Source organism: Tursiops truncatus, chromosome 5 (assembly GCF_011762595.2).
Source record: "Tursiops truncatus isolate mTurTru1 chromosome 5, mTurTru1.mat.Y, whole genome shotgun sequence".
Taxonomy (NCBI): domain Eukaryota; kingdom Metazoa; phylum Chordata; class Mammalia; order Artiodactyla; family Delphinidae; genus Tursiops; species Tursiops truncatus.
In genome coordinates this window covers 42753193-42769355 of record NC_047038.1, presented here as the reverse complement: position 1 = coordinate 42769355, position 16163 = coordinate 42753193, and the positions used below count along the sequence as shown (strand labels likewise).

The 16163-nt window shown below is 38.0% G+C and overlaps 1 protein-coding gene across 17 annotated transcripts in view; it reads right to left on the bottom strand.

Annotated features, from left to right (window-relative positions):
• Window positions 1-635: 635 nt before the first annotated feature.
• The window catches only part of CC2D2A (coiled-coil and C2 domain containing 2A), a 137612-nt gene continuing 122084 nt past the window's right edge, over window positions 636-16163 (bottom strand). For 10 of the 17 annotated variants that reach the window (XM_073805068.1, XM_073805071.1, XM_073805073.1 and 7 more), the window contains 7 exons: window positions 13992-14081; window positions 12222-12335; window positions 9217-9351; window positions 4514-4636; window positions 3201-3259; window positions 2199-2376; window positions 636-937 (listed from right to left, as the gene is read on the bottom strand). In XM_073805068.1, coding sequence (XP_073661169.1) covers window positions 749-937; window positions 2199-2376; window positions 3201-3259; window positions 4514-4636; window positions 9217-9351; window positions 12222-12335; window positions 13992-14081 — 888 coding nt within the window. In that variant the 3' untranslated portion in view covers window positions 636-748. Of the gene's footprint in view, window positions 938-2198; window positions 2377-3197; window positions 3260-4513; window positions 4637-9216; window positions 9352-12221; window positions 12336-13991; window positions 14082-16163 lie in introns of those variants that run through there. The other 7 variants (XM_033856860.2, XM_073805078.1, XM_073805064.1 and 4 more) reach the window with 6 other exon arrangements.

The window sequence follows — 16163 nt, the reverse complement described above, 5'->3', positions numbered from 1 at the left end:
GTGTGTTACGCGGGCCTCTCACTGTTGTGTCCTCTTCCGTGGAGGAGCACAGGCTCTGGACGCGCAGGCTCAGCGGCCATGGCTCACAGGACTAGCCTCTTCGCGGCATGTGGGATCTTCCCGGACCGGGGCACGAACCCATATCCCCTGCATCAGCAGGCGGACTCTCAACCACTGCGCCACCAGGGAAGCCCCTACCATGCTGTTTTGATTACTGTAGCTTTGTAGTATTTTCTGAAGTCTGGGAGGATTACACCTCCTGCTTTGTTCAGTTTCCTCAGGATTGCTTTGGCAATTCTGGATCTTCTGTGGTTCCATATAAATTTTAGGATTATTTGTTCTAGTTCTATGAAAAATGTCATGGGTAATTTGATAGGGATCACATTAAATCCATAGATTGCTTTGGGTAGTATGGCCATTTTAACAATATTCTTCCAGTCTAAGAGCATGGGATGTCTTACTGGCAAAGAAGAAGAGCATTTTAGATAGGAGGTGAGCAGGTACAAAAGCATAGAGGAATAAAGCTCATAGGGTAAGCGGGAACTCTTGAGTTGTCACAGTTGAATTTAGGGTCAAAGTGGCAGAGACAAGGCAGACTACTAAATAAAAACTTATTTTGCATATTTTGAAAATAATGATAATTTTATTTCATTATTTGTATTTTCTTCCCTTAGATCAAGAGCACTTAAAAAATATTCTCATATCTTAATTATCATTTTTACATGATATAAAACATACAATGAAAAAATTATCTGTTGCGTATAAGGGAGGCAACATAGATCCAAACAGACAAAACATTTTTGGGATATGGGTGGATATATACAGCTAAAGCAAATTCAACATTAGGCGCATCAGTATTATGTACTCCAGTGCTATACACAGCTTCAATTAAAGGCTTCACTTCAGAGTATGGCATGTGAAGGGGAAATCCAGAGAACTGAAGGAAAGCAAAACAAAATTTTTAGTCATTAGTGAACGTGAAGTTTTCACTGTATTTTTTCCCTACGTAAGTACGTACAGTTCTTAATATTCGTAATAGGAAGTCTTCCTTTTGGATCTTAAAGTCATTTATTTAGTTTTGTTTTCCTGTCCAGCTATATATTAGCAATATAGAAAATGGAGAGAGGCTAAATGTCGATTTTTGTTTTAGTTGCTAACATACTGACTTGGTGTTTAAGACACCTGTTAGTCACCCAGCCACTCTCCACTGTTTCCTTCTTTCTTCCTAGTAGCCCCAAGTTTGCATAGAAACCCGTGCAATTGTAGGCACCTAGGTTAAGTTAATACCTTCTATCCCCTTGGCCTCAGTGTTGATCTACAGAAAAGAATGTATAATCTAGGAAACTTGAAAGGGATAGTGGCACACAGACGCTCTGTCCTGCTCAGAGCAATATGTGTGCAGATGTGAGTCCTGCTGGGAACTATTCCAGCCATTTGCTACCACAAGAAAAGCCATCCTGTGGGTGATGCCGCCACATGGAGGAGGGCAGAGTGGGAAGACTTGCAGACATGTGGTATAGCCCTGATAGCTACTCACCCCTAACTTTTACCTAAATAAGCCCATAAGTTGTTAATGTTCAAGCTTGTTTGAAGTAAGTTTTCTGTTACTTGAATTGAAAACATCCCAGCTGAAAAATGAGCCTTATAAGGTAAAGGTAATTTTTAGTCAGTGAGTAGAATTAAATGTACAACTTGATTTCATACTGTTTAGCCAGTGAGGCTTACTGTTTTAGTTTGAGACTACTTTCTAGGTTTTAGGATCCAGATAAAGGATGTGAACACACAGCACTACTGACAGGCAGTAGAGAAAGCCTATTAATGAGAATTTTTCTTAGCAGTGAAAAGCAATTAGTATAAAATATCCTTTAAAAAAAAATCTGACCAAGAATGGTTGGTTTCGTCTTTATGCTCAGTTGAGTCTAACATGATTTAGCCAGATATTTTCATTTTATTTAATGCTCTTGCAATTTTATAAAAGATATTATTTTTCATAGGACCCTCCTACAAAAAAAGGTGGTGTTTTGGTTTTATAGAGGCATTTTGCTCTTTAATGGCAGGTTCATTCTTGAGATCTGAACTTCTAATCACAGTTTTTAGTCTGTGCTGCTTCGTCTGTGTACTTTGGGGAGTAATTTAGGCATTTTGATTCCAAAAACCCATAGTACTGAGCAATTTCCAATTTGAAATGAACTACTTACCCTGTAGTCTCCTAGCTGTTTCAGCAGTTCTGCTCTGTGGTCGTCTTCCACATCTTCTCCATGATTTCTTTCTAATAGAGGCAAGAAGTGACGCAGAGTAGAGGTACAGTATCTATTCCACCGAGTCAGATGGCGAGGCCTCCAGTCCATGATTTTTTCTTTTAGTATTTTTTCAATCCTGTTTATAAAAGATAAGTTCCATTTTTTGGTGACTTGACTTTTCCCTTGTAAACAAAAATAAAAAATAGTATTCTGAAACTTATTAGAAGAAACAAGATTTTTTGGGGGAATTTGTTGTTCTTAGGATCCCAAATAAGGCTGTATTTGAAATTTGCAGTTGAGAGTAAATTGGTATTTTTTAGTAATAATACCTTAAAAAGGGTCACATTTAATCTTGTGCAGCTTGACATGCTGCTCTTCACACAGCTTGAGACAGTAGAAAGGGCACACAGGCTTTGAAACTAGAAAGGTCTGGCTGGGCTCAGAAGCCCCCTTTAACACTTGACAAGTATGTGGACCTCTCTGAGCCTCAGTTTCCACACGTGTGAAACTGGGGAAATAAGTTCTATTTTACAGCATTATAAGTATTATTGGGGCTCAAATAGGCTCTTACTAGCTTTGTACATGTGTTAGGTTTTTAAAATAGCTGAAGTTCACTTAAGCACTAATTGGACAAAATAGGCATATTTAAGCTGAGGGTTATGATATTGTCTGAACAAGACCCATAAATAACATGACATTGAACTCTAATCTGAGGTAAAGTTTTTGGAGAACTACCTATCATTGCTGGATTTCACTGCTGTATGTCTCACACCATGCTGATGCTAAAGCCTTCTTTTGAGCCTTGGGATTTAGAGATCACATTTGTACTTTGCATCTATAAACATGAATTAAAGTTTAATTGCCCAAATTATTTTACATTGATCCAGGTGGAAAATTGTTTAGTTGGATATTAACACTCCTAGTGACAGACTGCATATGCATTTATGGATATCAAGTGACCTGTCTTGTAGTTCAGCTGCAGCCACTTTGTCGGTGCGCTGGTAAATTAGCTCTTCTGGCTATAAAAGAAAAAACAGTTCAGGAATTTTAGAAATCAGTTACACTTAATTTCAGTAGCTATACATCCTTTCCTAAATTTTTTTTAAAAATTATGAACTCTCAGACATTCAGTTAGTTAGACATCGAGGATAATGTAACAGATGCAAATATACCCAAGACCTACTTTAAATAAAGCATCACAAATTATAATGCTTTGTGGTTCTTTCTCTGTTTTATCACCCTTTTCTGTCACAGAAGTAACCATGATCTGAATTTGTTTTTTAGCACTCTTTCATTCAACATATACTGAATACCTACTGTGTGCCAGGCACTTACTTACACAAGTGAAGGGGACAGAGCTGTGAATAAAATCCCTGCTCTCATGGTGTTTACATTATAGTCAGTGGAGATAGGCAAATTAGTGAAATGTGTTTATGATTTAACTACAGATGTATGTATCCCTAAACAATATATTGTACTGCATGTTTTCTGAAATTTATGTAATAATTTTATACTGTAAACATGCCAGTTTTTCTCCCTTAACATTATATTTAGAATAGCAGATACATATTTTCAGTGTGCTTACTAATATTCATGAATATTAATTCATTTGTGTAACTACTATAAAATATTCTACTATATACCATAATTTATCTCTTCTGTTGTTCCAGTTTTAGGCTTTTGCAAACAGTGCTCCTATGAAAATTGTTATGTTACCTTGTATACATGGGAGAGTTTCTCTAGGGTGATTTTTCTTAAAACTTCTTTTGGAAAGGTTTGATCCACAGTAAAAAATACATTTTATATTATACACACAGTATCTATATATCTATAGCTATCACATTTAAAGTTTTAGTAAACAGTTCTCATGCTTACTATTTATAATCTATTACTGTCCAGGACCCTCTAAATTAATGTTATGAGCCCCTCCTGGATCATGCCCTGCAGTTTGATTTCAGGTTTCAATAGCAGTGATGAAATTAATTTAGTGAATTGAGACCAGCATTGAAAAAATTAAATGAAATATATTTTGTGGCATTCTTTTGGGTCATGGGACTCTGTATCAAAACTTACTCGTTCACATATTTGTGTACTGGTTCATGATATGATGGTCTTTCTTATTGGGCTTAACTAACTTTGAAAATGAAATATTATTCTAGACTAAATATCTAGGAGTGGAACTAAGGGTCAAAATATATCTGGCTACCCAATATAACGATATCACATTCCTTACTTTCTATATCTACATTTAATTGTTAATAAAAAAATTATACCTGAACACTGGAAAGGCCAGGATATGGAAGCCTTCTTGAAAAGAAAGATTTCCATAGCTTGGGCTTGGTGACATCAAAATTCATCCTTAATGGGGAATCATATTGTTGAATATTAAACCAAATCTAAAAAAGACAAGACTACATTAGCATATATGGTAGCAGATGTATGTGTATTCGTGTGTGTATGTATGTTATATAAAGAGAGACAGCAGAGAGAGACAGCAAGGGAACATGTAGCTTGCACATTTTTTTGTCATTTTGATTTTTAAGACTGATAAGCACTTTATGATCAGTGGCATCATATAGTTGTCACCAGCCATTTTTTTTTTTAACATTTTTTATACCTGCAGTTGAGGTGTACCTTACGATTAATTGTAGGTTGATGAAATAAGGTAGTTCCTGGTGATAAGACACTTAGAATCTTTTGGAAGAAGACAGACAAGGCTACTCCCTTCTCGGGCTAGCCTTTCCTAACCTTGCTCTTCCCAGCCTCCTAATTGTGGTAGGTGTCCATCTCTTTCCTTCCACAGCACTCTGTAACCTCTGAGATAGCATCTGTCTTATTGAGGCACTGTAGCATATTAATTCTGGAACCAGACCACTTGCATTTGAATTCTGGCTCCAACGTTTACTAACTGTGTGACTTTGGACAGTTTAATTACCGTATGCCTCAGTTTCCTCCTCTATAAAAGTGGGATGGTCGTACTTAACCTCATAAGGATGATGATAACATTAAATGAGTTGATACATTTATACCTCTTAGAACAATGCCTGGTACATAGTAAGTACTCAATAATTGTTAGCTATTTTATTACTGTTGTTAGTATTTATCATTATTTATAGTTGTTTATCTCACTAGACTATTAGATGTTGCCTTGAGGACATTTGCCATGTGCTTTATTCACCATTGTATCATTAGCATCCAGCACAGCTCCTGGTTGGCACGTGGTAGGCATATTGAGTAACTGTGTGCATGAGTGGTGAATTTGTCCATTCAACAAAATCAAGTACCTTATATTTAGTCTCAGTTCTAATCACTGTGGATAAAGTTGTGAATGAAACATAGTTTCTACCAGCATGCAGTAGCTAAGGAAAAGACAGTGCAAACAAACAAATATATGGGATATCAGATGATACAAGATGTGGTAGATTGCATCCCTGGCCCCAGTTCCTCACCCCTTCCTATACCCACAGCCTTTGCCCTGTTACTTGGCAGTTACTCCCACTAAAAGGGCAGAAATGTATTTCCTTGCCTCTTGACTTTTGGTCAGTAGAATGGGATAGCAGTGTCATTATGTGACTTCTGTGTCCAAGCTTAAGCAACTCTGTGTGTTCCTGCTTGCCCTCTTGTGCCTCTGCCAATTGTCATTGCCCTGAGTCCCAGAATAAAAAGGCATGAAGCAGGGCTCTCCCAGCCTAGGTCAGCAGAACCATCCCAGCTGACTCAGATCCATGAGAATAATTGTCTGAAGCCATTTCTTTTGGGGATGGGTTTTTGGTATTTTGTTGTGGCAAAAGCTAACCTTACAAGGGCTATGGAGAAAACTATGCAGGAAGAGGTGAAATTTTAGGGTAGGCAGAGACGTTTTCACTGGAAAGAGCATGAAGGAGTGAGGGAGAAATTAATGAAGATACCTGGTCAGGGGAAGGGTCATCTATGCAGAGGAAATAGCAGATGCACAGTGTGTCTGAGGGACAGCAAAGAAGACAAAGTGACTTCAGAGGAGTGAGCAAATTAGAGCAAGAAAGAGATCAGCAGAAGATGATGGGGGCAGGGCAGCTGTCAGATCATAGAAGGCCTTGTGGGCCATTTTAAAGATTGAGGCTTTGACTGTTGAGTGAGCCAGGAAGCCACTGGAGTGTTTTATGCAGATGAGTGACATAATTTCCTGCTATTTTAACAGGAATATTCCTTGCTTTTTTGAGATTAGACAGCAGGGGGTAGGGGCAAGTCATTTAAAGAAGGCAAGGTCTTTGAGAACTATAATTTGGCTGTAGGGTAGGGAATGTGCAGAAAGTAGTGGGAAATAGCACTGGAAGAAAAGAAGTCAGGTTACATAGGGCTTTCAAATCCAAGGTGAGACATTTATTTTTAAATCTGTATACAGTGAGGTACCCTCAGTACTTTTTGAGCCATTGAATGATGAAAGCTGAAATTCAGTAACAGGTATCAGTGTACCAAATAATGGACTGAATTGGAGACAAATTATTTAGTTGGCTACTTATAGTAATGCAGGATGAAACAATAATGGTATGACCTGGAAACAGAAGAGGCAGAATCTATATGAGTTGGTATCAAAAGGATTGAAGTAGGAGGAAGTGAGGGAGGGGGAAAATCAAGGACAGTTCTGGGGTTTGAATCGGGGTAACTGACATCCACAGAAGTAGGAAGGCCAGGAGGAGGAGCTCTTTTTAGAGATAAAGGAGAAATGATACGAGTTGTGGATGGCCTGAGTTTGTGATTTTGGTAAAGCATCTGGGTGTCTAGCAAACAGTTGAAAATTCAGGACCCAAAGATTCTGGGGCTAGTGACAGAATTGTGACTTTTTTTGCCAGGATAAACTAGATAGAGCTATAATAAATAATGTGTGGTTCTGCAAGAAATCTAAATGTAGAATTTTCAGGAAAATCTACTTTTAAGGTGTGGAAAGAAAAGCCAGTGGAAGAAACTTAGGGAACTATTGCAGAGAAATGAAAATCAACAGTCCTTTATCAGTAAACCGAGGATGAGAAAGTGTTTTTTTCCATGAAGAGGTGATTAGTTGTGTCACGTGCCATAGAAAAGGACAGGAGAGTGAGGAATGGAGTAAACCATTGGATTTATTTATGCATTAGCAAGATAATGGTACTTCTCAGAGGGTATCTCTGTAGAATGGTCAGGGAAGAGGACTAGATTATAGGCGGTTAAAGTCTGAGTGTACTGAGGAAGTGGAAGCAGGGCATATAATTAATATTTAAAGAATTTTGGAAGGAAAGGAAGGAGGGGCAATGGTAGTTTAGGCTGTAGCCGGGTTGGGAGAAGCATGTTTTAGAATTGTTGGACTTCTGAGCCTATTGATGGAGAAGGAGAGAGAAAACATATAGAGGCCAAGTTGGGACAGTTAGTGGAGCCAAGTGTTGGAACAGGAGTAGAAACACAAACATGGGTGGAAGGGGGAGACTTACTTCTTGGCAAAGGAGTGGAGGAGGAAAAAGGCTGACAGTCCAAAGAGGTGGTGTGGTAGAGCAGGGGCAGTTGAGGTTTCAGAGTGCCAGGCCTGCAAAGCGAGCCTGAGGTCCTCTCCTGAGGGTGGCCGAGGCTTAGAGCAGGTTCAGAGCAGCTGCCATGTGGGATGGCAGGCATCATGAGCCACTGCTGCCTGTCTTGTTAGAAGAGGAGGAAAGGGGGTCTTTCTTCCTCACAAAACTTGGGCTTTATGTGAATTAGTCAACCATACAGTAATTGTTTTGAGAACTAATAATTTTGACAAAGAATGGAGTTCTCTGTAGGCTTTTTCAATGCCTGTTGACTCTGCCTGATTACTAATATGACCTTAAGATGGTTCTCTACATGTATTAATAGATGGAGCTTAGCAGATCATTTATGATTATGATACTGCTTTTAATTAAAAATAATAACATGCAAATTGTACACTACACTGCTCTTTTCACACTTGTAGTTAATAATAGTTACCATTTGCTGAATACCTACGAAAGACAGGTACTTTGCTGAGTGCTTGGCATATGTTATCTCTAATTATAGTAGTAACCCATAGACCAGTGGTCTTCAAGGTAGGGTGCACATCACAGACATAATAGAAGAAATAGTAGATCTTCTAATTATTTCTTTTCATTTTAAGAGTTTCTTCTGTGTGTAATATAAATAATATATTGATCCATAAGTAAATACATATATAATTTATAAATAAAAATACATATATTGGGGATATATGCTCAAATGACTTTTCTGACAGATAAAGTTCAGAGAACACTCAGGTAGATAATAATTATAAACACAGTCACAGTAGCCAACACAGGGTTGCTACTGTATGTTAGCTGCTTTGCATTGATTATCTCATTTACTTCTCACAACTACTCTGTAAAGTAATTACTAACAAATACCTTCATTCTACCAGTGAAGAAACTGATGCTGTATAAGATTAAGAAACTTTCCTAAGCTTACATAACTAGTAAATGATGATGTTGGAATTTAAATTCAGGCAGTGTGATCCCATAACTCATGTTTTTAACCAGTGCCTTATAGAGTACCCTTCATAGTTAAATGGCCCCCCAAACTGGGTGCAAGCAGAATCACCTGATGGTACCTGGGAATCTCTTAGAAAAAGAAAAGGAAGAAAAGAAAGACAGTCTTTTCGGGTGATAAATTTGGCTCACTTAGTTCTCAAAACACTATGAGTTCGGCATTGTAAACTCTTACTTTGGAAGGGAAAACAGGACAAGCCAGAATACAGACTCAGGTCGTCTGAATCTAAATCCTAAATTCTTTCTTTAACCTCATTCTGCTTCTCGAAGATCAGGTGACTAATTCAACCGGAAGTTTTTATTTAGAACAGTTCTGCCACTGTGCTTGACACTGCGTTTCTTTAATTGGTGTTATATATGTTTATGTAAATTTTTTTGACACAAAATATTATTAAAATCAGTAGATCAATTTAAAAAAAAGCAATAGTCAACCACATTTAAGAGGAAATGGTAATACTTACATTATCGGGACCTATTAAACAGCCTACGCTTTTTAAGGGGCAGAATGTATCAAATTGTCCATAACAATGTCCACTGCAGGGATTCCATATTAAATAGTGACTTTGCTCCCGAGTTAGCACATAGGCAGTTGGACCCTGAAGGAAAATAGCCATTAAACCAGTTTCCGATTAATTATGCTATTAGGGTCAAGAGTAATTTGTATAGACAGTTCATTATTTTAGTTGGACCCCTAATTTCTAAACCCCATGGCTAATGGTGAAAATTATTTTGCAGTTCTAGATTATGCTGAATTAATAAAATCAAAAGTTTATTTTTGCAAAATTCTTGCATCTGCAACTAGTGTGATATAGTGACCAAATAGGAATAGTGGTCATGTTACTCAACCGATATATCTTTTTTTTTTTTTAAGTTAAATGGGGTATGTTGTGGGGTTTTCTTTTTTCAGTTTTACTGAAATATAATTGATGTACAACACTGTATAAGTTTAAGGTGTACAACATAATGATTTGACTTCCATACATCATGAAATGATGACCACAGTAGGTTTAGCGAACACCCATCATCTCATACAGATACATTAAAAGAAATAGGAAAAAAAATTTTTTTTCTTGTGATGAGAATTCTTAGGATTACTCTCTTAACGACTTTCATTTATAACATACAGCAGTGTTAATTATCTTTATTATGTTGTATATTGCATCCCTAGAACTTATATATCTTATAACTGGAGGTTTGTACCTTTTGACTACCTTATCTAATTCCCCTTCCCCCTATCCCCTGCCTCTGATAGCCACAAATCTGATCTCTTTTGTATGAATTTGTTTTTGAAGTATAATTGACCTACAACACTATGTTAGTTTCTGGTACACAACATAGTTATTTGATAATGTCTATACATTTCAAACTGATCATCATGAAAAGTCTAGTTATCATCTGTCACCATACAAGGATATTACATAATTACTGACTATATTCCCCACACTGTATATTTCATACCTGTAACATTTATTTTGTAACTAAAAGTTTGTACTTAATCTTCCTCACCTATTTCTCTCCTCCCCCCTCATTCCTGCCCCCATTCCCCCCTCCCCCCATTCCCCCCTCCCCCCATTCCCCCTCCTCCCCCCATTCCCCCTCCTCCCCCCATTCCCCCCCTCCTTCCCCCCCATTCCCCTCATCTCCCCCGCCATTCCCCCCTCCTCCCCTCTGGTAACCACCTGTGTTTTTTGCTGTATCTATGTTTCTTTTTTTTCCTTTTTTTTTAAAAATTGATTTATTTTTGGCTGCATTGGGTCTTCATTGCAGTGCACAGGTTTTCTCTAGTTGCAGCGAGCTGGGGCTACTCACTGCAGTGGCTTCTCTTGTTGTGGAGCACAGGCTCTAGGCACGCGGGCTTCAGTAGTTGTGGGTCGCGGGCTCTAGAGCACAGGCTCAGTAGTTGTGGCACACGGGCTTAGTTGCTCTGTGGCTTGTGGGATCTTCCTGGACCAGGGCTTGAACGCATGTCCCCTGCTTTGGCAGGTGGATTCTTAACCACTGCGCCACTAGGGAAGCCCTCTATGACTGTTTGTTTCATTATGTTTGTTCATTTGTTTTGTTTTTTAGATTCCACATACACTATTTGCCTTTCTCTGACTTACTTCACTTAGCATAATACCCTCTAGGTCTATCCATGTTATTGCAAATGGCAAGATATCTTACGATTGGCTGAAGAATGATTATTGATGGAAATAAGTAGTCACTGCATTTTCTTTTTAGAGTCAGTTAAGATTGCCTTTTAAGTATTTAGAAGGCTGATTATATCTGAATACTACTTCTATTTCTAATACAGTAATTAATATTTGATATACATTTATAATTATGTAAATGAATAGAAGATAATTTGAGAGGATACTTACTAAACTCTTGACAGTGAGTACACCCAAGGAGGGGGTGGGATTGGGAGTTAGAGCCTGAAGAAGGACTTTAACTTTTAATTCAGAATACTTATGTATTATTAGATTCTCTTTTTACAATGAACATTTATTCATTCATTTATTTCTCATGTATGATTTCATTTGATGCTCACTATAGGCTTCTGGGGAAGGCAGGGCAAAACTTACTCTCCCACTTTCATTATAAGGCTCAGAGTTGTGAAGTGACTTGCTTAAAGTCACACAGCTCATGAGGAGTGGGCATAACCTTGAACCCAGGCAGGCCTTGTGACTTCCTAGCCCATTATTCTGTTCCTTGTACCAGGCTATCTGGGAGATAATGATGGAGCATGAATTAGGATTCAGATATGATACTGCCTGTCTAGTAGCAACCTGTGCTGTCTAATTCCTAAGGATTCCTAGAGCCCTTCTTTTTGAAACACTCTTTGGATAAGCTGTTTCAGTCCATATGACTTTTCTAAGTTTGTACCCAAAATTACCCCCAAAACGTGCCTCAAATTTCGGGATATTTGCAGTGGGCTGGGGAAACAAATTTTAGTCGTCGCTATCTCCAGTCTAATAAAAATAACAATGGTGATACCAAAATATAGCTGTGGACATTCTTTTCTTTGTTCCTGTGGTTATCTGCCTTGTTGCCCTTTGCCTGCCAGGTTAATAGCAGATGCCTGTGGATGAAGCAGACGTGAAAGACTCTCTGTCCTTGCCGCACTTCTTCAGATCCCCTTCGGTCCTTGGCATGAATAACACTAGATCACTAAGGGAATCAGAATTCTTAGTAGCATGGGCGGGAGGGGGCTCTTGCTAAAAGGACAGAGCTAGGTGGGGACTGTGGGTGGTAAAGGGCTCCGATTTGCCAAAGACACCCTGAAGCATTGTGCAGGGCCCGAGTACCCTGAAAGCCACTTCATGTTTTATCGCTGGTTCTCTCTTCCTGTTGTGGAATCTCTGGGCTACTTTCCTTGCAACTCAAAGAATTGTTGTGAAATAAGCCCTGTCCATGATTTGGAACATAACACAGCCATCCATGTTAGCCAAGGACACTTTGTTAGAGCCAACCTCTGTGATCTTACCTCAGGAATAGCGTTGCCCATCACCAGCCAGGCCTTCTTACCCAGGGAGAGGAAGTAATTGCACAGTAATACTGCATGCTCTTCTTCGTCTCCTGCCAGGAGATCAAGAAATTGCTGACCAAAATTAAAAACAAAAAATTACGTTGCATTGACTGACCGCTTCATTCTAGATTGGCTGTATAGGATTTTAAAAAGTCATTGTTAAAATTAGTACTTTCAAGGATAAGATCTATTTTAAAAAGATTTTTCCAAATGTTGGTACTGTGTTGTTAATTCATTAAAATAAAAAATACCGCAACACTTTTAGTCGGACATGGTATTTTCTCTGACATCGATGACATGATTTCTAGAATCAATTATGGGGTGAGGTGTGGGAGACAAATTTCAAAGTTCCACATTTTACTTTGAACTTACATATGGTAGCTCCCTGTGTACGAAACACTTTTTCTTTGTGAAGACGTTATTTTCTAGAGCAGTTTTAGGTTCACAGCAAAGCTGACAGGAAGGCACAGAGATTCCCCACACTTTCTTGCCCCCCCACAGGTACAGGCTCCTCCACCATCAACATCCCCTGCCAGGCGGCACGTGGGTTACAACTGACAAACCTACCCTGATGCACCATGATCACCCAAAGTCCATAGTTTATATATAGGGTTCACTCCTGGTGTTGTACATTCTGTGGGTTTTGACAAGTCTGTCATTACAGTATAATGCAGTGTGTTTTCACTGCCCTAGAAGTCCTCTGTGCTCTGCCTGTTCACATCCTGTCCTCCCACCCTGGCCACCACACTGTTTTAAGCGCATTGCATGCATCAATTCATTTGATCCTGGAAGAAACCTTTGAGGGTGATACTCATCTTCCCATTTTACAGATGAGGAAGTGGAGGCACAGGGAGATGAGGCAATACCTAGGAAGTGGAAAAGCCATTCTGGCTCTAGAGCACATGAACTATATTCTGTTCTTCGTATATCTTCTTACAGATATCTTGAGGTTGTGGAAATTTTATCTCTAAAATTGTGAACATTATGTTGCCAAAATATATTGGGGAGCAAGAAATTTTAAGTGTACTTCAGCTTCTTCCTTTTAGAGCTATCCTTCAAAGGGAGTTGTTTACCACAGTTCAATTTTATGCAAACACAGTACAACATGAGATCCAGAAGCAGAATGAATACCAGTGATAATACATGTTTGTTTCATACTACTGAAGACTCATTTGGAAGTTTATGTAGCATACGTTGATTGTAAGTTCCATGAGGTCAGAGGCCATTTTATTTTGCTGATAGCCAGAACTAAGTACAGTGTCTGACATGTGATAGGTGACTAAGAAATACATACTGGATATTGACATGCCTTTAGAAGCCCATAAATTAAGGAATATGCAATTTCCAAAGCCCATGCATTAAGGAATATGCAATTTCCAAATGTAATAGAGAATGTGATTTTGATTATTTTATGAATAAAATTGGGATGTTGTTAAGGTAACATTGAGAGGATAAATTAGCATTAAGACATCTGAAGTGGTTTTGTGTGTGTGGGTGCGAGTGTGTGTGTGCACAAATAATTAATTATTTTGTTTAATTTCTGAACTTTGGGCAAGTTGAACCAGGAAGAAGAAAGTACCTCAGAATTTAGCTCATCCTGCTAAACAGATGGCTGTGTAGATTTTTATAATAACTAATGAGTGTTGCAATTTAAAATTATGCAAGCCATTTACTAATGTTCCATGAAATCAGCTCAAACTAGTAAGTCTATGAGGGAGAACTACTTACATCAGATGTGCTCCACAGGTCACAGATACCAGCAAATGAAACAGTGTCAGGCAAGAAAGGAATCAAAGACACATATCGAGCCACCAGTTCCTGTTTAAACAAAATTAGCTGTAATCATTTTTCTAATAAAATAGAAAGCTGGATCGTCTATCTCATTTCTTGGAAGAAAGTTTCATATATCACAAACATTTATGTGAACAAAATGAAACGAATGCTCACAAGTGCTTACTAAGTGTTGTGTTAATATTATCTCATTTAATCCTCTCCAAACATCCTGAGGAAGATTATTGTTATTATCCATCTTTTACAGATGAAGAAAGTGGCTCTTGGGTCTCTTTGAAATGTTCTCATCTTCTTCCCGCACCCGCCCCCCACCCCCCGCCCCACTTATAACAAGACTCTCGAAGATCATCTTGTATTTTCTCTAGCCCAGTCCTGAAAGCAGCCATTTCTCTAAGAAGTCCTGGTTCCTTTTAGAGGGCAGTAGTATTTAGAAACCAAGATGGGTGCATCACTGTGGTTGTAACTCATTATTTCTATAATTGCTCAGGAGGCTGAACATCTTTTTATATGCTTATTGGCCTTTCATGTTTCCACTTCTGTGAATTTGTATTCAAGTATTTTGTACATTTTTAAATTGATTTGTAGTTGTTAAAAAATATATTCTATTTACTATTCCTTTGTTTATTACATATGTTGTAAATGTCCTCTCCTGATTGTGGCTTGTCTTTTCCTTTGTGCTGTTTTTTGCTAACTCAAGTTCTCAGTTTTAATATGGTCAAATTTATTCTTTCTCGTTATAGTTACAGTAAGTCCCCTACATACGAACGAGTTCCATTCCGAGAGCGAGTTCGTAAGTCCAATTTCTTCGTAAGTCTGACAAAGTTAGCCTAGGGACCCAAACTAACACAATTGGCTGTATAGTACTGTACTGTAATAGGTTTATAATAGTTTTCACACATAATACTTAAAAAAAAACAAACACAAAAAATAAAGAAAACATTTTAAATCTTACAGTACAGTACTTTGAAAAGTACAGTAGTGCAGTCCAACAGCTGGCATACAGGGGCTGGCATCGAGTGAACAGGCCAGAAGAGTTACTGACTGGAGGAGGGAGAGGAGGTGGGAGATGGTAGAGCTGAAGGATTGTCAGCAATAGGAGATGGAGGGCAAGCTGCAATTTCACTCACGCCTGATGCTGATGACACAGGTTCTGGTTCCTTGCTGGAACCAGATGCACGTTCACACCTTTGAAAGTTTGCAACTTGAAGATTCGTATGTAGTGGACTTACTGTAGTGCTTTTTTCTGGCTTGTTTAAGGAACTTCCTACCTCAGGTCATAAAGATAAAAATGCCTCTCATATTTAAGTCCTCAATCTATTTGTTGAATGGTGTGCGGCAGGAATCTATTTTTTTTTCCATGTGTAAAATCACTGATCCCAATACAATTTATGTAATAGTCAATTTCTACTAATTTCCAATGCCAGCTTTGTCATATATCAAGTTTGAGTGGGTTAATATTTGAGTAGACCAATTCTGGATTTTTAAATTCTCTTCCATTTTTCTCTTTGTTATTTGTGTTCAATACCATTTTACCTTAATTACTACAGTCTCATAAGTATCTGGATATGACGTGGCAGATCTTCCCACTGAGTTCTTCTTTCTCTTCAGGATCGTCTTTGCTATTTTTTTGCCCTTTGCACTGCTGCATAAATATTAGAATCAGCTTGCCAAGTTCCACTACAAGCTGTTTTAAAAATCTAGTTTTACAGTCTTTGTCTTTTAACTGGAAAGTTTAATCCCTTCACTTTGATTGTGATTATTGGTTAATATTTAGACTATTTCTACTACCTTATTCTGTGCTTTTTATTTATTTTTCTACAATTTTTTCTATGTTTTTTCCCCTCCGTACTCTCTTTACCCCCTTTTGTTATTTTATCTCCTGCTGGTTTGGAAGTTATACTCACTTTTTAAGATTCTTTTAAGTTGTTAATCTAGAAGTTCCAGTATGAATATTTAACTTAAAACTCTAAAGTTAATAAATATCTTTGCCCTCATCTTGGAAAATATACAAGGGCATTAAAATACTCTCATAGATCCTGTCCTGACATATACATTTTTTTTCAGGATTTTTGTTTTATCTTGATTTTTCAACCACATTGATTTTATTAT